General features: G+C 42.1%; 1 protein-coding gene across 1 annotated transcript in view; it reads left to right on the forward strand.

Annotated features, from left to right (window-relative positions):
• Positions 1-27,122, forward strand: part of LOC126473887 (dipeptidase 1-like) — an 804,013-nt gene that overhangs the window by 441,425 nt on the left and 335,466 nt on the right. The window contains exon 2 of the mRNA XM_050101224.1: positions 6,415-6,574. Coding sequence (XP_049957181.1) covers positions 6,426-6,574 — 149 coding nt within the window. The 5' untranslated portion in view covers positions 6,415-6,425. The remainder of the gene's footprint in view (positions 1-6,414; positions 6,575-27,122) is intronic.

Here is a 27,122-nt window from a genome sequence, read left to right on the forward strand (position 1 = left end):
CTACACCACGTGATGTGCAACAACGAATTACTGTAACCATCTCGGAAGTTTCCCCTGGAATGTAGCAGCAGTCGTTTCTTACCGGACTTGAAGCGTGTATTGCCACAGCCGGTGGACGATATGAACACTACTGATGATGGTCAGGTGTCTCGTTGCCGGTCAGGTCCATGTAACTAGTGTATGCACTTGTATTGTTCTTTAGTGTGTGCTACCAGAGGCGCTGTACGAGCGTCGGTGTGGGAACTTCTCAAAATACGATACCTCGTAAATGACTCGCACTAGAATCCTGCAAAAATCACCACTGACATTCTAATTTGCCCTAGTTTTAGTCTGCTAATCTCAACTGGCATTGTTCCATTTAAGAAAGTGAATATTTACGCAAAATAATTGTTACAAATTTTTGTTTGGATAACCACACGAGTCCCTAGCAATCCAGCACATCAACAGCAATAACCATACCCACAATATCTGCAGTAGAAGTCTTAGGCTATTCACTCTCTCTCTCTCTCTCTCTCTCTCTCTCTCTCTCTCTCTCCCTCTCTCTCTTTGTATATATATACATATGATAAGTCACGTAAGATGTAAAACACCTTTATTTCGTGAACCGTTGTAACTGTTGAAACGCGGTTTTCATCAAACAATAGAGAGTCGAGGGGCACGTATTTGTTTTGGTTGGTTAATGTTTTTAGCGCTGGTATCAACGGAGATACTTTTTAATGGAACCATGTACTTCTTATAACTGCATTCGACAGTTTTTGAGAAGACAACTGAAATGACACAGCGTTTTTTGAAGTTGATATCAGAAGACGTCGTAAAAATTCTAGAAATGTCGTAGAATTTGAGAACACGGTATTAGCGGTGCAAACACCGCCAAGCATATCTTTCGTGCTACGTTGTGTCTGAATGTCATCACATTTTCCTGTTTATTTCTTTCCACTGCTGAACGCTCATTTCTGCTTTAATGTTCTTTGGCTATAGATATGTACACCTATGAGCATGAGTAGGATATACTACTTTTAGGGGGTGAAAGTAAAATAAATGCCTAAAAAACGTACAACGGGATAGGGCTTTCTATCCAGATCGCCAATGTCTGACGCACCAGGTAACTGCACAAATTATTAACACGCTAATGCACAAAGGTTGCTTGAACGTCAAAAAGAGGACGAGAGCGAAGACTGCAACTGACAGAGATCACGATGAAGCTGTTCTCACTACGACGCTAATGAATCCACTCCGTGGTGTAAGACATGTTGCCAAGGAGCATGGAATCAGCCAGACGAGTGTCATTCGCATCCTGTATCGACGCAGTTTCCATCCCCATCGTCTGTCATTATACCAGACACTGGACGATCATGCTTTAGAGCATCTTACACAATTTTATCTGTCTGCCAGCCAATGAGAGACAATGCTATGTTTCTCCAACATGTGCTCTTTACCGATGAAGCAATGTTTACTAACCACGCTTATATTTGCTTAATATACACTAGTGGCCAGCCGAAAATCCTCACTGGCTTCGTCAGGGGCAACATTAACGTCGTGGAGCGCAAAGGTATGGCGTGGCATCATTGGAAATCACATTGTGGGACCTTACTTCATCTCACGCCATTTAAATGAACATTAGTATGCCCACTTTGTGACGAACATTCTGCCGGTTCTTCTAGAAGAGGCCCCACAGGATCTTTGACAGTGTAGGTGGTTGCAACACAACGGTTGTCTAGCTCACTCGCCCGTGTTGCAACACACTGGATGGGAACTTTCCTTGAATTGGATAAGGAGGAAATTCTGTTGCCAAATGGCCAGTGACGTCCTCCGCTTTGGCTCCTCTTGATTTCTTTCTTTGGTGACCACTCCAAGATTCAGTCTATGACGAAGCCCCACGTACGCCAGACGATATGTGTCGACGGATCGGCAATGCGTGCTCTACCATTTCGTTCACTGTAATTACATTTGTTCTTCATTCTTTCGAACGGCGGTTGCGAATGTGCATTTCAAATGGTCAGTAGTTTCTACAGTTGATAAATAAAGGACAAAGTATTTTTAAAGCAAAATTTATGTTATGTGATTTGGATAGTTAGCAAATCATTGTTAGCAAACTTTTTATTTGATTTACGGATGTACGAAATTGTATCACAATGTCAAATAAGTTGACAGCGATGTTTTTCAAGAAGCTGGTAACACTGACATTACGTGCTTATGCTCAGCAAGAAATGATGTTTCGTTAAGAAGCATATTTATTTTGCGGTGTGCAGGTGGTCACCGAAGTACTTTTAATAAAATGTTTAGTGCAACGAATGTATCCGATATGATATAATTTAGAGCAGTGTAGGTAGAACCAGTTGTTCGATAACTTGTATTTTACTTCTAAAAAGCAGGCATCCACGAAGAGCAAAAGATAGGTGAAATCTTCCCTCTAACATTTAATCATTTAATATACTAGTTGCTTTTGCAGTTTATGAGACCTTCTTATTTTTGAAGAATGAACAGTTGATTTATCTGCTTCAGCTGACATACATCTGAGAGGATACACGAATGTAAAATAGTTTTCTTAAGCCCTTTCTGATACGCTAGATTCTAGCCTAAGCCGTATTTCCGTATACGGCATTCGTAGGTGTAGCTGCATCTAGGTCGTAAGTTGGATCAATGGGAAATAAAGCTTTATCCTCGTCGCGCAGGCCTACCTTACGGTACACAACTACGCAGCCTGATCCGAGGCGCCTGCATGGCTGTGTCTGCACCGCAAATACCATTTCCGGCCACCATAATTTCACATTTGAGGATATTTCTCAAATTTTTTACGGCAGTTTTCAACGTGAACGTTAACAAACGCCGTGTAGTTGTATTTGTCTTCTCAAGAACTATGGAATGCAGCTGTGAAAAAATACGATTTCATTTAAAAAAACATACTTACTTCAGTATCGCAGCTGACACCAGCGCTAAAAATACTGATGAAACATATGTGCTTCTCGACGCTCTGACATTCGCCGAAAATTGCGTTTCGATATGTGTAGTCGTTCACGAATTAAGAAGGGTGGTACGTCTTATACATATTTTTTCTTGGATAATGGACAACATTGTCACGTATATAAATTAGAAGAATTCAAATCCCTCCAGATCTGCCGATGGGCTTCGGGAAGTGTTCCTTGTTTGTAAGCGAATGTGGATCTGATGATCCCCTCCCATTTATCCCCAGCTGGAAGCTTCTCAGCCCAATGGCAGTTCGGCGATCAATTGTCAGAGAAGAAATGCGACTCTACTATAGACCTAACCACAAACAGCCTGCTTCACTTTACCCTTACAATACTGGATGTACTACAAAATACGTGTCTATAATTATGTCTGTCAGAGTCAAACGCCGAAGACTTAAGTACGTTTTCTCGTACACATTACAGATATGTTGAAATGCATCTGGACGGTTACTGTACCTTGTCAAACGTCGAAAAGGTATGAGGCTCTTTTTGTCCGTCCATTGTTATAATTCCGTACGCTTAAACCCAATGACAACAGCAACTCCTCCCTTTCCACGATGTTTATGTGACGGAACTGGCTAGCTATAACCCTCCGGGTGAATGTGTGTAGAGAATCACTTTAAATGGCGACGTTTTGTTCCTATTTATGCTTTACTCAAAGACGGGAAATGAACTCAGTTGATTTTTGTGTGACTGCGTGACGTGTTACTTTCGTAACAAGATACTACATCTGATGATTATTCACAACAGTCTAAATTGGTAAATTGTAGTTCTCCAAATGTTACCCAGAAGTTTTTAAACATATTAATGAACTTTGATACAGTTCGCTATACTGGATGGCAAACGTTTAACAAAAACCGAATTAGTATCGTGCATGTACCAAGAAAGGATAGTAATAACTACCTATAATGTTTTCCGTATATGTAGGCGATTGATCATAATGGGATTTTCATAACGGTATTTTAAGGACTATAACACTGCTCGATGGTGATTCTGTTGTATATAGGAAAGTATTATCTTTAAATTAACTTAAGGAAATACAGAAGGACGTGTAAAAATATTGGTGTAATGAATGGAAACTCTGATTAAATGAGGATGTACGCAAGATAGTGCCAATCACAGACGAAGAACACGAAATTGTACGATTACTAGATTGGCGGTGAACATCTTGGAGCGTCAAATCGTATGAGAGTCCGGAGCTAATGCTAAGAAGCGACATTAAATGATCAAGTGATATCAGTATGAGGAATGGAAGACTTAGAGTGAAAGACTTCAGTGGGATGTTGCAAAAGACCAATGAAGTTTATGGTATTCGATGTGCCGCATAACTGTCTACCACGCAACCATAACAATGGCTACTAACGGCGACAGGGAGCGGGACTGGGGGGAATTCAATGGTGAGCACCGCTTGAGGCTACGAAGCCTATTTGAACTGCTTAGTCGACGAGTATCTCACAACAGTGCTTCAGAACTAGTGGTGACGACACGAAGCAGAGCAACGGCCACGGTAAGCAATGCAGTCATTACATACTATATACAATAATAGATGCCAAAGTTGACATTTCATCGGGAAGGAACCCAAGGAATTTCACAGAGTGAGAAAGAAGTGGGCGATGAAATGCTAGCGCCTCTTCAAGATGATTCAGTGAAATATTTGGTGACGTACACGCTAGACAGGCGGACATGTACATGAGAAGTACAGTGATGACGATACGCGCTTAAAAACTGAAACTGCTATTGAAACAGCTGTCGAGCGATGTACTTCATCGTCGCTTTCGGACAGGGAGCCACAAACCATGTCTCCAGCGAAACGTAGTAAAGGACAATCGTAGTCCAAGAGGGGGTACTATACATAAGTACGTAGAAGACCACTGGCAATGTAGTATAAGAACGCGTAAGAAAGATTTCCAATAAGCCCGCAGCAACATGACCGTCTAGCATATACGAGAAAGTACAGATTTTTATGAGTGGACATAGTACACTTGTTATGAAAACTGGTGATTGCACGTTTCAAGGATACTACATGCATTTTACAAGATGTGCATGATAATGATCTACTACGTTATGTACATCAAATTGCCCGTGTCATGGACCACAGTGATTTGAATGGAATCAATAGGTGGTTGCATAGCTTCAAATAATGATACAGAATTGAAAGACTTACGATAACGAAATTTCAAAAACAAAGTGTCAACTTGACGGTGCACAGCAAACTGCGGAATCGGCGCGAAAATTTGTAGATGATTCAAACAATCTTGTCCCAGTTCAATAAGGAATTTGTTTCCAACTGCGACAAATCGGAATTTAAAGGGGAAATGCATATGTGAGGAACCGTGTAAGTTAGAGGTACCCAGAGAGTTGTATCAAGATCAACTATTATCAACAACCTATTGATTCGTATAGAATTATACTGACAGGAAAGGTAGTTATTGTGTTGCGATAAGTTGGAAGTGCCTTGCCCCTACTAGTCCTTCTTGTTTGCGTGGTCTACCAGGGGCAGTAGGAAATATTTACATCACAGCAATAGTGGAACAATGGGCGTAAGAGAACTACAACTTAGGTGTGAGCACTGCTCTTGGCCAATAGCTGGTCAAAATATCTTGCTTTTCCTTGATGTCTGATCTGTTTATAAAAATCATTCTTTTTTAGAGGTAAATATCCGTCCCGAAAAGTGTGTGACGTTGCAATGCACACTACGTGGAACCACAGGACAAATACAGCCTCTGGATGTTTGTTTGTCCGTGTCTGTAAAACACATTAACTCACTACTTGCAACTACGCTTTAAAGGATATCCAGTTTCACGATAAGCTCCGCGACGGACTGTTTCGCATTCAGTTGCATGCCATCACAATCCATCACTTCTCTTTACCCTATTACACGTGTATGATACCTAACTGAGCGTCCTGTACGATCTGTAGCTCCCAAGGAGTTCCCCTTCGATCTTCATGGTGATCACTGCGGTGCGCCATTTTTCATTCAGTGCAAGTTAACTGTTTGCTGAATGTCGACTATGTCAGTTTTGTGAAGTGTAATGCATATATTCCATAGAAGTTTGATCTGTACACCAGCCGGATGCTCATTTTCTGTCGCCTTCCGGATGCACATGGTGAGTCATTAGCAGCTAATATTTTTGCTGTCGTAATTGTTAATGCAACACTCTGAAATGAGAGTCACTAAAAATTTGACTTGCGACATTACACTCAAGGGGTTCTTTGGTAGAAGGGTTCAGGGAAAATGAATTACATCTGTAAGGCTAATGGGATCAGCTAGACAGTGCTGCTGTAGTATTTTCAATCCTCATCATGTAGCAATTAACTTTGAGTGCACTATGTCAGCACAACAGTGTTTGCACCTCTGCCCCTCCCCCCCTCCCACACTCCTATCTACATGTGTTGTTGTCACCACTGAGAGAGCGGCTGTCTCACGGGTGTGTTCTGCTGTCTTCAGCAGGGAGTGGGATGCCGGCGTGGGCGGCGGCGGCGGTCGCGGCGCTCCTGCTCTGCCGCCTACCGGCGGGCCAGCCCAGCGACGGCTACCACCTCACCACAGACACCGAGCGGCGCGAGAAGGCGCGCCAGGTGCTCGCCGAGGCGCCCCTCATTGACGGGTGAGTCCACCGCCTTACCTGCCACATTTACATTCAGGCGACAAAAGTCACGGGGTACGTCCTGACATTTAGTTGGACCTCCTTTTGCACGGCGTTGTGCAACAACTTGATGTGGCATGAACTCAACAAGTAGTTGGGAGTCCCCTACAGAAACATCGATCACTGTTGCCTCTATAGCCGTTCAATTGTGATATTGTTTCCTGTGCAGAATTTTGTGCACGAGCTGACCTCTTTAGCAGCTACGCTGGACTGTATGATGGGTGGTGTCAGTCACTTATTAGCTGTCGTCAGGGGTGAATCTGGAATATATTATGAAGAGGAGAAGATCGAAGTGTCAGAACAGGAGCCTCCCAGCTTTCCCAGCACGAGAAATAAGCGGCGAAGTGAGGTTAGTCTGCAGTTAAGAAACCGAAAACCTTAATTGCATTTGCTAACCAAGTATCATCCTCCACTACTGGCTACGACGTCTTTCGCGACGGAGTTCTTGCATAAAAAGTTCTCGGTTTACTTGCCGCGTCAAATATGGATAAAATGCCGAGCTTTCGATGACTACCTCCGTCATCTTCGTCAGTGGTAAACTGACGAAGACGACGGAGGTAGTCAACGAAAGCTCGGGGTTCATCCAAATTTGGCACAACAAGTAAACCGAGCACTTTTTATGCATCTCCCACTACTATCTCAAATGTATCTGTCCCCCATCTAAACGCAGTTTCTGGGTATGATTCTTGTCTAACAAGCGTTAGAAACATTCTTTCCTGTAGAGTCTGTAACGACTCAAAGCTCTTGTAACTTCTGCAGACAAAAAGATAATTATCCGTATGTAGTTTATATAGAAACTTTGGATAAAAACATAGGCCGCCTGCATCCTATGGCATACTTCCTTATCTGAACTGAAAGATTCTACAGTTAATATATCTTCTGTGAGAAAAACCAAATTTCGTAGTAAACATGAAGTAAGAAAAATTTAAGAATTGTTTCTTTTGTAACTGCCTTTATCCCGCATTGTGCGCAGGGTCGGCAGGGTTAAGTACGGAAATGGCATGGTTAATTTTAAGGGGTGGCTGGATGCCCTTCCTGCCGCCACCCCATACCCCCCCAGGACGGAAAGACTGTACCCCAGCTGACTGCGTCTAGTGTAAATCGTGAAATATTGTGAATGTGTTTCAAATGTCTGCGAGTCGTGTAACTGAGGCGGGGCTTGTGGACTAGCCTGGTATTCACCTAGGAGGATGTGGAAAACCGCCTAAAAACCACATCCAGGCTGACAGGCGCACCGGCTGCCGCAATTAATGCGCTGGGCGGATTCGATCCGGGGCCGGCGCGCATACCCGAGTCCAGGAAGCAGCGCGTTAGGGCTTTTTTTCTTTTTTTTTTTTTGTCCGTTGTTGATCGTTGGGTTCGGTCGTTGCGGACGTCAAATGACATCCGTTAAAGTTATTTTGTTGATCCATCCACTCAGTTTTTTTTATTACAGAGGCCAACCAGCTCCCTGACCGAACACGCTGAGGTACTGTGCCGGCTGGGCTCTCGGCTACCCTGGCTGGTCTATTAAAACTTACAGATATGGCAGCTTAGTTCCTTCTTTCGTTGTTCACAGACAGTAAGTAATAAGAAAAGTGGAGACAAATCTTGAAGAAACTGTGAAACATAAACTTTAGCGGCCGGAAATGCCACAATTAATAAAATTCTCCGGGCTGTTATGCCGTGGTAGAATGTATTTCACTTTAAAATCCGACGTTTCGTCCCCATCTGCGGAGGACACTCTCAAGGGGGATCGTTGATTTGTTCAACGTCCGATTCGCACCCTGGATCGAGCCAGTAGTCAGTAGCGAGCTGGAGTGTGAATCGGACATTCAACAAAGCTACGATCCCCCTTGAGAATTTCCTTCGCAGATGAAGTCGAAACGTCGGGTTTTAAAGTGAGATCCATTCTACCACGGCATAATAGCCCGTAGCATTTTATTAATAGTAATCTTGAAGAAGCAGAAATTTTGGTAGTCGTTCAATCTATATTTCCTGTTTTACATATTGGAAGGTTTACTACGCAATATTTAATGGGTGGTAAAGAACAGATTATGAAACTGCGAACATGCTTGTTGACCTTCGATCCTCAAACTTTACGATGTGTCTGTTTACGGATTTAGATGTGCTGTAGATCCTTATGTGCCAAATGTCAGGCAGTACTTTAAATGCCTCCAATACGGGCTCATCAGCAAACAACGTAAGTCTCAGAGGATATGCAACAAATGAAGTGGGCCTCATTCCGTAGAATCCTGAGCCGCACCTGTTGCTGTATGTGCTCTTCGTGGAGTCAACACCCATCCACGGATCGATCCTGTCCTGAGTATCATAGAAAGTGAACAGCTCACTCAGCAACTAGCTACGTTTAATGACACAGTCAGGGACGCGCTGAACGTTACTCGTATCGCAACCTTCGCTTCCGTCACGGCGAGACTATAACTTTTCTACTGTGGGCTGGTAGTTCCTGTTCAAATAAACAACAGTGCACCAGATCGCCAAAACAAAGAACTTTTCTCACCGGTGTCCACGACAAGCTTACATGGAAGCGCGTAGATGGGAGTGGTGCTAACCGTGCGAATGAACCTCTTCAGATAAACAGTGCTCACGGACCTCACCGGCGACAGGCGAAAGTAAGCGAACATCCTAAGGTACATGAGTCGTCTCAGTACCGAAACCTTCTATACCCCACGCAACTTGCAATCACTCCTATAAGTCAGAATCCCTATGTATCTGGTGCTCACAGAATAACAACTCCGCAAGTACCAAATCAACGACAGCTTCTGGCTCACAATGAACAAACCGATAAGATAACAAAGGTTATAGATATTGTCATTCAAAATAAGCGACGAAATAGCGGTATGAACGATAACGATAGAGGCTTCTTGTGACAGCTATCTTTGATTCTCTCCCAACCTAAATTAGGAAGCCTGTAAAAGTATTGCAGTGGAACGCAAGATCAGTTAACTCAAATAGAGGAAGCTCACAAAGAGAACTATTCGTAGGTCGGCCTGATATAGTCCTGTTGCGTGAAACATGGTTCAAGTCTGAGCAGACTGTTCACTTTAAAAATTATTTCATAATAAGGAAGGACTGCCATGATGGGAACAGCGTCATTGCTATATAAGTGAAAGATGCTATGCCATAAAAAAAAATTCCGCTCAATGCAGGAAACAATGAATTTGAATTAACTTCTATTCAAATACAAGCTGCTCACAAAACCTTTAGAGTAGCCGCTGTGTATAAAGTTCCTCACTCCGAATCGCGGAAAATGACTTGAGGCTCCTATTAAGGCAGCTTCGGCCTCCATTTATAAAAGCTGATGACCAGAATTCTCGTCATGTTGCATCGGGAGGAGACATAACTGACAGGAACTGCAGGGCTTTAATGGATGGTATCAAAGACCACATCCTAGTGATAGTCAAAGATGGAACTCCCACTACGATGTCAGCCTTCTTCCGTATACATAACGGTTTGCACTCCATGTTTTACTGAACTTTCTAACCGGCACGTTGAAACTGACTCAGTGGGATCAGGTCATCTCCCAGCACAATTCGTCATGAACCTAAACAGTGATAGCAAACAAATATTTTATGCTAATAGTAAGCGGAAAATTGCAGAAGCCAACAGGGACAAATGTCAGGACACAATTAGAAGAAACTTCGAAACTATAAGCAACATGCAGGAAAAATAAGCATACCAAATTTTAATAAATGCTATAGAAATCGCCAAGGATGTCATCATTACTAAGAAAAATGAGACTGGAGTAGTGGCTTGAGTAACTTAGTGCCTAGGCCTCAATAAGGATTTAGGAAAGGCAAAGGGACTATGGACAGCTATATTCGCTTGCTATGGACATAATCACAGCCTTTCATACGAGAAAAACGGTATTCATCGCTTTCTTTGAGATTAAGGGAGCTCATGATCATGTACAGATACCGATTCTCTTGAACAGGTTGCCGCATCTTGGTATTCCTTAGAGGGTGAAAAAGGCGTCAGTGGTGTGGTCGCTCAAAGAACGATCTATATCAGGTTTAAAGGAAACATGCTCTGGCCGTTTCTTGTCTCTCAGGGCCTGCCCCAGCGTGCAATTTCAAATTCGTTCTTCCATATGTTTTCTTATGATTTAGAGTGAATAATCAATCTCCCGATAAAAATTTTACAATATACAGGCATGTATGTGTCTATTCAGCTGTAGACTCATATATTCAGGCTATAACGGAATTTCTAACCGCTACAGAAGACGTTGATGAATGGCTTTCTAACATTGGGAAAGAGATCAGGACTGAAAAATTGGTGATAGTATCTTTTTATAAATCGAACACTGCTCTCACTGCCGATCACGCCTCACGCGGAAAGTATACTTTCTAGATAAAATACCATGCTCGATTCTTCGTACGATATTTGACTGTCGGCTCAGCTGTGCGCCTCACATACAGTCAGTTGTTGATAGATGCAAGAAAGGAATAAATGTAATTTCCTGGCAGATTGAAACTGTGTACCGGACCGCGACGCCGTCGCACTGATAGGGACACGAGCTGGGAAGAGGCACAGCAGGCGATGTCGTGCTGTTAGCAAACGCACTCGCGTCTGTCGTCTGCTGCCAATTAACGCAAAATTCCTCTTCGGGTACGTTCGTCGTACTTCCCACACTGATTTCTGCTGCTACCTCACACGACTTGCCTGTTAGCACTGAAAACTCTACGGAATTGCAGTGCTATCGTCTATTAAGTGAAGGCCACAGCTCTCAAAGGTAATGCCTGAAATTTCGTAACCTCGGCACACCCTTGACACTTGATCTCGGAACACTGCATTCCTTAACGATTTCCGAAATGAAACATTCCATGCGTCTATCACTCCGCGTTCAGAACCTGTTAATTCCCGATGTGCGGCCTTAATAACGTTGGCAATCTTTTCCCATGAATCACTTGAGTGGAAACGACTGCTCCTCACTGCACTGCGTGTTTGTACCTTATTTACGCATTACTATCGCCCTCTTCAAATGTGTACATCGCTATTCCATAACTTTCGCCACCTCAGTATGTTGATCCGGTTGCTTTTCCTCCTGCTCTGCTGCCTCCTTTACTTATACTTCTTTCGGTGGGTCTAATGTTGCCGCATCTAAAGTAATAGTATTAAAACTGGCAAGAAATCCTAACCAGCTATAAGTTGTTAGCGTAATATCGTACAAAAATTTCCAAATTAGTAGAGTCGCACATCGCGCTGGTTTCTCAGCCTATCTACTGCGTGTCTCTCACGTCTTCTCGTACGTACCACGGACTTGCCAGTGTCGCCTCCTGGGCAGAAGACCTGAGTACATGGCCTGCTGTCTGTTGCGTGGTGCGCAGCAAACTGAAGAGGGAATAGAGTTTGTGGTTGCGGAATTGGCATTTCTCGGAAGAACGCGTCTAGCGGTGTACTGCACGCCTAACAATTAAATTCTCTAAAACCTTAAAGACTGTACGTAAACTTGGAGAAGTTGTTAGTATCAGCCAACCAGTTGCAAGTAAAGGTTTTGTTGGAAAATTCGATCTGGGCTTCAACAGTTTAAAATAGTTTTCTCCAGAACGTATAGTGGATCCTGTTACATCACACGCAGATTAAGTACACCAAATAAAGCGAAACGTCTCTTTGTCAAATGAGACATTTATCCTACGAAAACATGGCTTTTGTTTATAGATGTTCTTAAAATGAATGCCTTATTTGAGAAGAGCCGTCTGGCTTTCTTACTGTAGAGTTTGAAATCCGGAACTGTTAGATACTATAATAACAATAATATTAATAATAATAATGAGGTTTTAATTGTAGCGATCTCTCTATTTTATCATGATTTATTTTAAGGTACATTTCACTGACTGCACGTGTTGTTCATCAAGTACCGTATTGCACAGTAATGAGAGAGAAAAGTCGGTGGCCACTAGGTAGAACGTAAGCAATGGATCTTTTAGCACTAGACTACTGCAAAGAAAGAACAGATGCGGTTTTCTTCACTCATTTAACACGGCCGTGTTTTTTTCTTTTTTTTGCTGTTGGCCTCAGAAGCAATACGCACACTAAATTACGATACATATCACCAGAAAACAGGTGAATATTGTATATGACGTTCTCCCTCTCAGATTACGTTAGCGCTGTGACATAAGGTCATGCATCTGACCGCGGGCAAAAATTATCCTCAGTCAAGACCATTCAGTTAAGGATACTGAGAACTACGATACTGACACGGTAATTAATATAAAATAATATGATAGGGAAGTAATGGCAATGACAGCTTGGGGGTAACATGTTATTTTATGAGCGCTAAAAAAAAAAAAAAAAAAAAAAAAGGTTGTTACGATCACGAAACTAAATTACTTCTAAAAGGCAACTATTACCTTCACTATTTGTTAACGTTATAACACTGATTACATAGTTTATCAATAATGCCCTTCTTTTCAAATAATGGCATAACGTGTGACGCCAAGTGCTGGAGGTTACTGCTTGTGAAACGAATGTACGAATAACATCTTTCTCACGTAGTCCACCCAATACACACATACTATTTATAGTATACACCCATAAAAGTAAACTGAAACGTATAGCCGCGCGGAGTGGCCGCGCTGTTTGAGTCGCCATGTCACGGGCTGCGCGGTCCCTCCCGCCAGAGGTTCGAGTCCTCCCTCGGGCATGGGTGTGTGGTGGTGTTCTTAGGAAAAGTTAGTTTAACTTAGTTTAAGTAGTGTGTACGTCTCGGTAACGATGACCTCAGTAGTTTGATCCCTTAGGAATTAACAAGCAAAAGGGTTCAAATGGCTCTGAGCACTATGGGACTTAACTTCTGAGGTCATCAGTCCCCTAGAACTTAGAACTACTTAAACCCAACTAACCTAGGGACATCACAGACACCCATGCACGAGGCAGGATTCGAATCTGCGACCGTAGCGGTCGCGCGGTTCCAGACTGTAGCGCTTAGAGCGTGGCTCGGCCACTTCGGCCGGCAATTAACAAGCAGTTGAACATTTGAAACACGTACATCATAATGATTGAATATCTTACAACAATATGTTCTCTAAGTTGTAGGCCGTTCCTGCAATAGAACAGTAATTGCTTCATTATTCACTTGGCAACAACTAAAATAAAGCGCAGCACAACGGTATATAATGCCTATTAGATTCCTTTAAACCTACATTGCGTTAGTATCAATTTTATTTGAATTGCTACTGCTGGAGACAGTGGTCACATTCGAAGCTCTGGCAGCTTAAAGTGTTCCAATTTGTGTCAGAGTTCAGCAATAGAGTGACGTGCAACCAGTAAACCTAAGACAAACATACATTTTCATTCGGCTGATTTTAAATGGGAGCACAGGGTTTGGGTGAATCAAGGTTAGGGAGAGGGTTAGTGCAGACGAAGCATCTTTAGGAAAATATGTTCGCACTCAACGTCATTAGCTAGCTTGTATACAGCACCAGCCATTCCCTGAGAACTGCTTCAACGTTATAAAGAAAAGACTATGTTAGAATTAGGCAGCAGCAATTGTCTCACTGACTCATTAGTTCGTGGTTCAATAAAACATCTACAAAAACTAAATATCATTTAGTTTTAGTCATTTTGAAATGAAAGTGTTCAAAGAAAATTCTTTTCTATTCTATTGTTAGGCACTGTTGTTGAATATACTGTAGGGAAAGGAGGAATGTATTAGACAATATATGATTGCCCTCAAGGGTAATGATCGCAGAAAGGTTGGGAACCACTGGACTATTGTAAGGTGGATAAGACTGGATGAGACTCAGAAAGTAAGAACCACTTTATGGCCACGTTTCAGTACCAACAACTGTAAAGTAAAACATTACATGTCTATTAGAGAAGGAGGTATGTTATCTGACTGATATCAGTTTTCCATAAATTCAAACCGTTAAAGAGTGGAAGCAATAAGTATTTACTAATGTGGAAGAAGAACGTAGTCCCTTATTACAGGATTGCAAATAAAAGTGTAAACAAAAACATTAATAGTACAACAAAATGAAAGGCAGGCAAAAAAAAACGAAGCTTGTAAGGTAGCCCCTATTTGTATATAAGAGCACATTTAAATTTATTTCCTGTTTTGGTATTTAACATACGTGCAGCGAATGTTTCAGCGCTGCAGCAGCGTGCATAAAGTAACAGTTATTAGCAAATATTTAGTAACAAAAGTTGTATTTTGCCGCGCAGACGTTAGGAGGAGTCTACGGGTCATAAATACCATCTTTCAGTCATTTTACAATGTCAGGAAACGTTGATATTAATAAAAGAAAGAATAACTTTGTCATAACCTAAAATGCACGATCTTCTACGAACTATAATGATTAAATGCTCAGGTTACAGACCGTACGGCATAGTCGGCAGTCGTCGATATGATGCGTTTCTATCTATTCATGCGGCAGACCATGCCCTCGTACCTTTGATAGCCTATATTCAGTGTGAACAAGTTCATTTTACGATGCTTCTTAAGTAAACACACCGTAATGGTATCCCCCGTAAAAATAATTATACCCCCCAAAACAAAAGACTCGTTCCCGCTTCATTATGAAAAACATGGACAGTAGGATCGCACTTTCTGAATCCGACGACGGCGCTGCTACGGCTTTGCAAGTTTTTTTTTGTATATATATATATATATATTGAAGCTGCAAGCCCTCGGGAGAAATTACGGCTATAGTTTCCCCTTGCTTTGAGCAGTTCGCAGTACCAGAACAGCAAGGCCATTTTGGTTAGTGTTACAATGCCAGATCAGTCAATTATCCAGACTGTTGCCCATGCAACTACTGATAATGCCGCTGCCCCTCTTCAGGAACCACAGGTTGGTCTGGCCTCTCAACAGATACCCCTCAGTTGTGGTTGCACCTAAACGGCTATCCGCATCCTTCAGGCACGCAAGCCTCCCCACCAACGGCAAGGTCCATGGTTCATGGGGGGGAGGGGGGGGGCCGTTTTGCAATGCGACATAAAACTACGAGAGCATATCCACGTAACAGGCAGGAAGAATTCCTACACAGCGGCTCACGAAGTCAGTTCAAGGACAGACTGGCTCAATTATAGCAAAACCCGGAGGGGTAAGCGCAGCCAGTTATACAATACAACAGATAGGCAAAATATTGTGAATACCAGTACTCACTTGGGAATGGTTAATTAATAAATAGTTGGACCCCCATTTACCCGTAATATAGCTGCAGTTCTTCTTGGAATACCGGCATATAATGATTGTTTAGTCACCACTGGAATGTTACTTCGCTCTTCGATCAGAACCTCTTCTAATTTCTGTACTGACGAGGGAGGCGAAAATCTGCTCCGGAGTTTGCACTCCAATACCAACCACAAGGGCTCAATAATGTTCAAGTCTGAGGACTGTGCTGGCTAGGGAAGACGCTGCAGTTCAGCTGCATTCTCCTTGTATCACGATTGTACTGTCTTGGCTCTGAGAATTGGTGCATTCTGAAATATGGCAACATTATTGAGGAACAACATTTGAATCATGCGGTGCACCTAATCACCTAATATGTTCCACATAATCGTTGGCTGGTGAGAGTAGTGAGGGGACCAGCAGAACACCATAATGTGGCTGCCTACACCATAACACTTCCAACTCTATGCTTAACCACTGGAACCAAGCAGTCAGGATTGTAGGCTTCTTTTGGCGTTCTGCAGATGGAAACCCGACTCGATATTGGAAATAACGAAAACGTTGACTCGACGAACCATATGACTTGTTTCTACTGATCAGCTGTCCAGGATTTATGCTCCTGATACAATGTTTTACGCTTCTTTGTGTTGGTTGTCGCCACTAATAATTTCGGTATAGCAGCTCATCCATGAACATTCCCTTTATGGTCCAAATGGCTCTAATCACTAGGGGACTTAACATCTGAAGTCATCAGTCCGCTAGTCTTAAAACTACTTAAACCTAACTAACCTAAGGACATCACACAAATCCATGCCCGAGGCAGGATTCGAGCTTGCGACCTTAGCAGCATTGCGGTTCCGGACTGAAGCGCCTAGAACCGCTTGACCACAGCGGCCGGCCTTCTCTTTATGGATTTCTCGGCGGACAGTGTCAATATATACGAGGTCTCGAAGATGGATATTGGGCTCTGCAGTCACTTTAGCCGCCCTAGTTGCGTGTGTTTTGACACAATTCGTGTTAGAGTACGACGATCTCCATCATTTAGTTTTGATTTGCACCCACCATTACGTTTACAAGAGGATGTCTTTCCATGACTGTTGAAACAATTGCTCTTGAAACATTCACTAAGTTTGCTGTCTTGGTTACTGATGCTCCAGCTAATCCAGGCCCCACAATCTGCCCTCTTTGGAACTCTGTTAGGCCTTTCAACGCACATCGATCTAGGCCTGTCAATGAAAATACGTTCACTACACGTAAACAGTCTGCACTGATGCCTAGTTCATATTATACACGCACAGTCCAGTGCGACACGTGCATTACCTGCGTTGTTGACCGTTAAACACAACCATCCCATTACTACCACTGTTCACATTTTTTGCGTATCACCTGTAAACCCCTTGTACCACTACCTACGAACTCACCGGCTAAACTGATATTTCTGGGGGTTTAGTTCGAGTGTGGGGTTCTTGGAAGCAGAATATTGGCTGCATTTCTCAATTCGACCGGGAGACTTGACAACTGATACACAGTATCTTTTTTTCCATTAGAAAGTTGGACGTTTGAGTGAGAAATTACCCCTGTGCAGAATGTCGTTGTTTCTGACTGAAGGGAGGCTTTCGAGATTTTTAGGACTATGCTTTTAATGACTGTCGTTTATCCACAATGCTTATGATCCTACAGGGCCAGAATTGAAACGCAGTAATTTCCGGAGAAAACATGCACGTGTCTCATATAAGCGTTCCATATGTGTCCAAAAATCAAAGCAAAGAGGAAATACTGTGGATAGTGTAAATGAAACTTTATTGGTCTGGCATAAGTTTCTGTTCATATTGACTTTTCTAAGTGTTTTAGAGACCTTGGTAAATAATGCGAGGGAAGGGGCACAGAGGCAAGCAAGTTAAAATTTCTCTCTACTGTGGCTGCAGTACTCGAATGGGTAGTTTTCTGTGGTAGACGGTGCTGGACGAATTCCATTAGCAGCAGCGGCCCAGTCCCGTTCACCGCTTACCATTTATCATCTGGCACGGTTCTCTTTTCAGCTGCCAGCCACGGCTGCCAGGATTCGTTTGGGTGGCCCATACCCCCTGTTACAAACAGTAGCGCTTTCCCACAGGAACTCATTATCCGACGTACGAGGTTTGTGGGCGACCGACTAAATTTACTGCGAGTTTGCGCCAACCGTTCCCTCCCGAACTAATTTAGCCGATACAGCACTTACACACCACGTGCGCCGTGTGCACTGCGTTTTCACTGGGGGCACTCCCTTTACTCACCCAAGTGGGCTGTATACCGCGCCATTTTCACGTACGTATATGCTAAGAGCGCTGCTCGCATTAGGGACGCAACACAGAATTTATCCAACGCACCGGCCATTACCTCCAAGCGCTAGAGTCTCCTAACGCTTTTAAGCGTGGAAGGAGAGCAACCTACACTTCTATATTACGTAAGTCTAGCAGCGACCACTATTAAAGTCCGTAGTTCTTTGTTACAGAATATGGCTTGTACTGCATCAAGATGGTACGAAGAAAATGTAGACACTTACAGCTAGTTACGTTACTAAATGAGACTTAGCGGAAAAAGTTGTTAATACTGTAATAATCGTAACACTAACGACGTCGAGGAATTACTGTCTATTGGCGCTGCAAAAAATTTACTCTCTCTTACATGTTCGTTGGTGCAGCTTACAACATAAAGACGAGACACAATTAAATAACAGTATTACTTGTAACGTCGCGTTAATAATGTTTGATTGTTTGTATCTAAAAGTGGAAGAAGCAGCAATCGTGAATGGCACGAAGATGCAGAAGCCATGGGATTCACTGCGTTAAGGACAGATAATGTGAATGCACAGGACGTGTGTCCTTCAACTGAAAAAGTGTCGTGGTGATATCACTATTGGCGAAAGACTTCGAATTAGTTCTCGATTAGCATCTCCGGGAGGGGGCTACCATGAGGGAAGTGACCATAAGGAAAATTCTGCTACTTTAGGAGCAAAATGATGACAAAGATGGCAGTCCTGTCGAAAAGAAGACTATTAGTACCAAACATGGCCCTTTATTTTAGGAAGAAATTTCTGGGAATGTCTGTTTGTAGCTCAGCACTTATGGAAGAGAAAATTAGTTGACTCGTAAGACATGAGGAGATTCTCCACAGAATCGGTGAGCAAGGATGTGGAATATAGTGACAAGAAGAAAGTTCAGTATGACTGGAGATGTGTGACGATATCAGAGAATGAGTTAGGTGGTACTAGAGGGAACTGAAGAAGATAAAATCAGTAATGGAAGACAGAGAATGGAATACAAGAAACAAATAATTTGGGACGCAGAGTACATATGCTACTCTGAGATGAAGAGGTTGTCACAACAGAAGAAATTGTGGCAGCCCGCATCAAACCAAAATATTAAATAACTGTATAGTTGACTCCTGCAATTCAATGATCATCAATTCAATTTATTTTGATTTAAATTATGGCCGAACAAACCAGCTGTGAAACCAAATTGTCGATATTCAGGTAATATGGAACTGAATGTAAAATAAATTTCTTACCGAATACATTGAACTATTAGAAATTAACAAGACGCGTTCCATAGTTACGAGTATCTTCTGCTGATTGAGATGACAACTGATAAAAACAAAAAATTGAATTTAATTTGTGGCCACTACGAATATTCACGTATCCAAACGGATGTTTAGTGTTACTTTCTATGTCGCTAAATACACATCCCGATGGATGTGCATATTGAAATGCCGTTTCCGGGACGCGGAGGTGCATCACTCCCGGACTGATTCCACCTGATTGTCGGTGCGCTGGCCAGCCTGCATGTTTTTAGGCGGTTTCCACATCCCACTAGGTGAAGACCGGGATTTCCCCAAGTCCCACCTCAGTTACAAGATTCGCAAATATTCAGAAAATTTTCACCAACTTTCACGTAAATAGCACTACAGGCAGACATTTGAGGTACACATATTCCGTCCCAGAAGGTAACGGGTTGGCGGCAGAAGGAGCATCTGTCCACCCTTTCAGTTAACGATGCCAAATCCGTACATAACCATGCTCATCCTGTGCCGATAGAGTACAAACACGCAAGAAAAAGAAGAAGTCTACAGCCCAGTAAAATTGAAAATGGTAAGCGGTACAATTGCTCATAGAAGGTATTTATCCTCTCACACGCATATGATACGCACTCTTTTGTGTTGTCAATATAACTGCGTAGACTTCCACAACCAGAATCAATCGACATAAAAGTTTTCTGAGTGTCGCATCGCATGAACAAAAAGGTATACTGGAGAAACCAGTATAGCATTGTTTTAAACATAATGACGTGATATGGTACTCAGGAAACTTCTGTTGTCCTTTCGAAGTAACCCTGATTCGTAAGTTGGAAAAATCTCAAATTAGGGAAAAACTCAACCGTGGCATCTTCCCTTTACTGCAAATAGCAAGCAGAAGTCCACTCCCCCATTGTTAAATAGCACGAAACAAATGCGAAACCGTCCAAGAGGCTGTGTAAAGTTGGAAGGAGTGCACAGATTGTTCCTCAACAATTGCTATTCTTTATACGTAAAATTAATGACCTGTTACCCTAGAAGGAAATGTACATGATATATCAACTGCTGGTTTCAATGTTTCAGTGGCTCTAAGCACTAAGGGAATTGACATCTGAGGTCATCAGTCCCCTAGACTTACAACTACTTAAATCCATGCCCGAGGCAGGATTCGAACCTGCGGCCGTAGCAGCCGCGCAATTTCTGGTAACCTGAACTGATAATATAGAGAAAACCGTCGCTTCACTGTAATAAAGGTCATTGTATATAATTTCTGGAACAGAATTTCATTAAATCGTAATTTTGCTATCACAGTTTGACAAAATTAACAGTGAATTAAAGCATTTTTTAATTACAATAGTTGAAGACAGAGAAAACCTGGTACTGCAAACGGCTGAAAGCAAGGGGTAACTACAACTACAATTTCTTCGGAGGGCTTGCAGCTGTACTGTACGGGTAAATGATGATGGAATCCTCTTAGGTAAAACGTTCTGGAGGTAAAATAGTCCCTCATTCGAATCTCCAGGTGGGAACTGTTCCGGAGGATGTCGTCATCAAGACAAACAAAACTGGCCTTCTACGTATCGGACTTGTCCGAGAGAACAGACACCACGCATTCATATAATTGATATCCTAGCTGGGCAATGGATTCACCTTCCTCAGTGGGAATGCACAAATACGTCCGACCTCCTATGGGAACCTCAGAGTAGCGAACCAGTAGTCAATATACAGGCACTGAGGACAGGTGCCGCTCGGCGGTAATGTAGGTCGGCCGTCAGGCGTGCCGAGATGGCCCACGCAGCTGTAACATCAGTGCTTCCCGAATGGCGCGGTCTTTAACGCATCTGTCTGTTAAGCAGGAGATTCCGTGTTCGAATTACGATCTGATAAACATTTTCACTCTTCGCCCCTGATTCCGCGTAATGTCCCGCTGCAGCTGACACCAGCGATCCCCTTCAATTTACAGAAACGAAAGAGCAAACGGCCTGATAAAAATTTATACCGAGCATAATTTATTCATCGCTAGCACCTGGTATAAGAAAAATGAAAGAAGGTTGTACACGTGGAAGAGATCTGGAGACACCGAAAGGTTTCAGACTGATTGTACAGGGTGTTACAAAAAGGTACGGCCAAACTTTCAGGAAACATTCCTCACACGCAAATAAAGAAGAGATGTTATGTGGACATGTGTCCGGAAACGCTTAATTTCCGTGTTAGAGCTCATTTTAGTTTCGTCAGTATGTACTGTACTTCCTCGATTCACCGCCAGTTGGCCAAATTGAAGGAAGGTAATGTTGACTTCGGTGCTTGTGTTGACATGCGACTCATTGCTCTACAGTACTAGCATCAAGCACATCAGTACGTAGCACCAACAAGTTAGTGTTCATCACGAACGTGGTTTTACAGTCAGTGCAATGTTTACAAATGCGGAGTTGGCAGATGCCCATTTGATGATTATCACGGGGCAATAGTCGTGGCGCGGTACGTTTGTATCGAGACAGATTTCCTGAACGAAGGTGTCCCGACAGGAAGACGTTCGAAGCAATTGATCGGCGTCTTAGGGAGTATTCCAGCCTATGACTCGCCACTGGGGAAGACCTAGAACGACGAGGACACCTGCAATGGACGAGGCAATTCTTCGTGCAGTTGACGATAACCCTAATGTCAGCCTCAGAGAAGTTGCTACTGTACAAGTAAACGTTGACCACGCCACTGTATGGAGAGTGCTACGGGGGATCCAGCTGTTTCCGTACCATGTACGGCGTGTGCAGGCACTATCAGCAGCTGATTGGCCTCCACGGGTACACTTCTGCGAAAGATTCATCCAACAATGTGTCAATTCTCATTTCAGTGCTAATGTTCTCTTTACGGATGAGGCTTTATTCCAACGTGATCAAATTGTAAATTTTCACAATCAACATGTGTGGGCTGACGAAAATCCGCACGCAATTGTGCAATCACGTCATCAACACAGATTTTCTGTGAACGTTTGGGCAGGCATTGTTGGTGATGCCTTGATTGGGCCCCATGTTCTTCCACCTACGCTCAATGGAGCACGTTATCATGATTTCATACGGGATACTCTACCTGCGCTTCTAGAACATGTGCCTTTACCAGTACGACACAACATGTGGTTCATGCACGATGGAGCTCCTGCACATTTCAGTCGAAGTGTTTGAACGCTTCTCAACAACAGATTCTATGGCCTCCACGCTCTCCTGACCTCAACCCTCTTGACTTTCATTTATGGGGGCATTTGAAAGCTTTTGTCTACGCAACCCCGGTACCAAATGTAGAGACTCTTCGTGCTCGTATTGTGGACGGCTGTGATACAATACGTCATTCTCCAGGGCTGCATCAGCGATTCCATGGGACGGAGGGTGGATGCATGTATCCTCGCTAACGGAGGACATTTTGAACATTTCCTGTAACAAAGTGTTTGAAGTCACGGTGATACGTTCTGTTGCTGTGTGTTTCCATTCCATGATTAATGTGATTTGAAGAGAAGTAATAAAATGAGCTCTAACATGGAACGTAAGCGTTTCCGGACACATATCCACATAACATATTTTCTTTCTGTGTGTGTGAGGAATGTTTCTTGAAAGTTCGGCCGTACCTTTTTGTAACAACCTGTATAACAATAAGACAGAGATTTCGGAACAAGATTTTAAATTGTAAGACATTATCAGCGGCACATGTGAAATCTGACCCGAATTTGTTAGTTATGATGTGTAGATACAAACCGAAGGAAGTGAAGAAAACTATGTTATAAAGGAGATGGGACTTGAATAAGTTCAAACATCCGTAGGTTGTTGTTACAGAGGCTACATTGGGGAACAACTGAGTTGAAGGGGGCAAAGGATTACAGCAGAAGACGAATGGGTAGCTTTAAGAGATGAAATAGTGAAGGCAACAGAGGACAAAATAGAACAGACGATCAAATAAATGAAAAGACAATGCCGAAAAGAAATCCTTGGATAACGCCAGCTGATATTGAATTATGTGAATGAGAGGAGAAAATATAAAACTGCAGCAAATGAAGCATGCGAAAGCCAATAGAAAGATCTAAAATATTAGACTGAAAGGAAGTGCAAAATGGCTAAGCAGAAGTGGCTAGTGGAAACGGGAAGATAGATACCGCCTACAGGAAAATTAAAGAGGCCATTGAAGAAAACAGACGAAAAACCATTCCCAAGCAAAGAAGAGAAAGCTGAAAGGAGGAAGGAGTATCTGGAGGGCTTATTCAAGAGAGATGAACTTGTAGGCAATATTATAGGAAGGGAGGTGGATGCAGATGAAGATGAGTAGACGATATTGCGTGGTAACTACTGATAGCCCTAGGAGAGCCAGTCATGACAAAACTCTTCCATGTGGTGTGCAAGATGTATGAGACAGGCTTAAAAACCTCTGACTTCAAGAATACCGTATTAATTCCAGTTCCAAGGAAAACAGTTGCTGACAAGTGTGAAATCTAACGAACTATCAGTTTAATAAGTCATGGTTGCAAAATGCTAAAACGAATTCTTTACAGGCGAACGTAAAAATTGGTAGAAGCCGACCTCGGGATAGATCACTTCGGATTTCGGAGAAATATTGACAACACTACTTGCGTTAGAAGATAGGTTAAAGAAAGGGGAAGCTACGTTTATAGCTTTTGTAGATTTAGAGAAAGCATTTGAAAATGTTGATTGGAATAACACTTTTGAAATTCTGGATACAGCAGGGAAATCACAGGGAAAGAAAGGCTATTTAAAACGTGTCCAAACACCAGGCGGTAGTTATAAGAGCCGAGGGGCATGTAAAGGAAGCAGTGCCTTACAAGGGATTGAGACAATGTTGTGGTCTATCCCAAATGTTATTCAATCTGTGCAGGAAACCAAAGAAAAATTAGGAGAAGGAATTAAAGATCATGGATAAGACACAAAAGCTTTGAGATTCGCCAGTTATATTGCAGTTCTGTCTGAGACAGCTAAGGACTTGGAAGATGAGTTGAACGGAATGGACAGTGTCCTGAGAAGTGGGTGTAGGATGAACATCAACAAAAACCAAAACAAGTGTAATGTAATGCAGTCGGAATTAAATCAGGTGATGCTGAGAGAATTGGATTAGGAACCGAGGCACTGAAAGAAGTAGATGAGTTTTGCTGCTAATATTTCGGTAGTAAATTAAATAACGATGGGTGAAGCAGAGAGGATATAAAATGTAGACTGACAATGGGAAGAAAAGTGTTTCTGAAGGAAAGAAAGTTGTTAACGTGGAATATAGATTTAAGTGTTAAGAAGTCTCTTCTGAAAGTATTTGTATGGAGTGTAGCCATGAATGGAACTGAAACATTGGCGATTAACAGTTTAAACATGAAGGGAATAGAAGCTTTTGAAATTTGACCCTACAGAAGAAGGCAGAAGATGAAATCGGTTTGTCACATAACTAATGAAGAGGTACTGTATAGAAATGGGAAGGAAAGAAATTTGTGGCAGAATCTGAGTACAAAAAGTTATCTGTTTACTGGAAACATTCTGAGACATCAAGGAATCAGAAATTTAGTGTTGGATGTACGTTTGGTGGTAAAGATCGTAGAGCGGGACCAAGAGATGACTGTAGTAAGCAGATTCAGAAGGATGTAAGCTGTAGTAGTTATACGGAGATGAAGGGGCTTGCTCAGGATAGAGTGACATGAAGAGCTGCATAAAACTAGTCTTCAGACCGTAGCCCGCAACAACAACAAAAACAACAACAACGACAATAAGAAATCATTGTAATATTCACTTAGCGCTATGCAGACAGATAAAAGATGTTTAAATGTTCCATTTCCAAGAAGTTCTCAGCTGAATGGGAAATGCGCAAGAGACAAACAGCCATATATAATCCTACGTGTCTCATTCGGTGGTCTCCGACGAAACAGTATATACAGTGCATCGAATTAAATGAAGCATCGAGATATGTGACTCAGATGTTGTCCACATGTATGAATTCAGCGGAGGTACATAACGGAACGTGTCAAATAATACAGAGAGATGGGTAGAAAAAGACCTTAGAACTTCTAGCATCGTCTGTCGTTTGTCTCCTTAGCGTCTGCGTCAAGATGGACCACAAATGACATAGGGAACTTTAGCCCAAATAATTATAGTAAATGGTTTGCAGTACAAATTCAGGTTTTAGATTGTTTATTACATGAAATGGTGGATTTCCGTACTCCAGTTCTGGTTGTAACCAGCATGCCAGGTCCTCGTTCAATCGAGACACACCTTTGCCTCGCGTAGCGTTAATTTAAAACGCTGCTGCTGACGTCTTTTCCTTTGATCTTATTGAAATAACTGACTCCATTACAAGTCTGACTGCCGAGCACAAGTTAATGAGGATTTCTCTGATAGCGAGAAACAATGGATTCCTCTGGTAATATCTCCTTACCTTTAAAATGAGGGGAGCGGTTACAACTCGCTGGAGGACTGACTGAGGGAAAGTTTCGTGTGATAAACGTCATCATTACATAAGACTGAAAGTTAACAGGTAGCAGAGAGTTAATATCTTTCTGGAAATATTGAGCTTCAAAGTTTTTACATGGAAACAATTAAATTTGTGTATGACGCTTCCACAGACATGGCAGTCGTAAAAATGAGAGTTAGATGTGGTTTCATGTGGCAGGTGCTTACTTAAGTCTAAGTTATCTCATTGCTGTGCAAAGGCAGCAGGAAGGATGTTAACAGAAAGCGCAAAAAGGCTGGTTCAAAGTGGGCGAGATAAACCTGTCAACGTTTTAAGAAGGGTGTGACGGAAAAAAAATTACTACATGTTTGAAGATTAAAGTGAAATGTGTTAAATGTAGGAAGAACGGTACCCAGAAGGTAATAAATTACTTAGAGCTCTGTAGAACTCAAACTTCAATATCGTATTTCTTCCACATGAACTCATTACTCTTGGCCTGAACTCAAGGCAGTACGAGCCAATGATACGCCTTCGGTCCTGCTTAAAACTGTAGGAGGTTTAGAAACTGAAACTAACCTTCAGATACCCTGATAATATTGTCATGATACTGGCTAGGAAGAAAATACAGATAAGTATGAAAACAGACAATAAGAAATTCAGCCTTCAGTTGCAAGGTAAAAAAAAATTACTTTGCAAGTGAAGGCTGAATTTCTTATTGTCTGAACAAATCACGGTTGCTGAAGCGCTGTATCATCTTAAAGATTTTTAAGCATGAAAACAATCGATATATTAGCCTGATGTCTCGTTCTTGTAAACTAATCAGCAGAATAATATTCAGAAGATTATTAAGACAAATTGAAGATGTAGTAGACAAAATGTTTCACAACGTAGGGTGGAATAAGGTGTTTATAACCTTTAGCAGATCGGAGCCAATGTGCAGGCAGATGAATAGCTTACACGTGGTTTTGGAGTACATTTTATATAGAATTAATGTATACAGCCAGATTATGGGAGCTTGACAAAAGCCTAAAACTTCCATCCAACCTAAGTAAAAATAATAAGCACCGAAGTTCCTTAATAACATGCTCAAATTGAGAGTATAAATTGAAATTACGGTTTTTGATCAATGGTGTTCATCTTTTAAGATGAAGAGATAGTGAAAGGAATGAAACTGAAACATTTTTTTTTAAATGTGTGTATCGATCTATATTGTTAATCCTCCAACATATTGGGTAAAATATCGCATATGTTGTTAATGGATGTCTTGTTACAAGCTACAACTACGTTCTGTTTTCCATGTGCGTAAATATTGACTAGGCTGTAATTACAATGTGACCTGAAAATATTATTCTGTGTGTAAGATAATAAGATGACCCACTAGAAGTGTATTTATCTATGTAAAACGATATCAGGTTTGAGGAAATTTGG

The sequence above is a fragment of the Schistocerca serialis genome, chromosome 4 (assembly GCF_023864345.2).
Source record: "Schistocerca serialis cubense isolate TAMUIC-IGC-003099 chromosome 4, iqSchSeri2.2, whole genome shotgun sequence".
NCBI lineage: Eukaryota > Metazoa > Arthropoda > Insecta > Orthoptera > Acrididae > Schistocerca > Schistocerca serialis.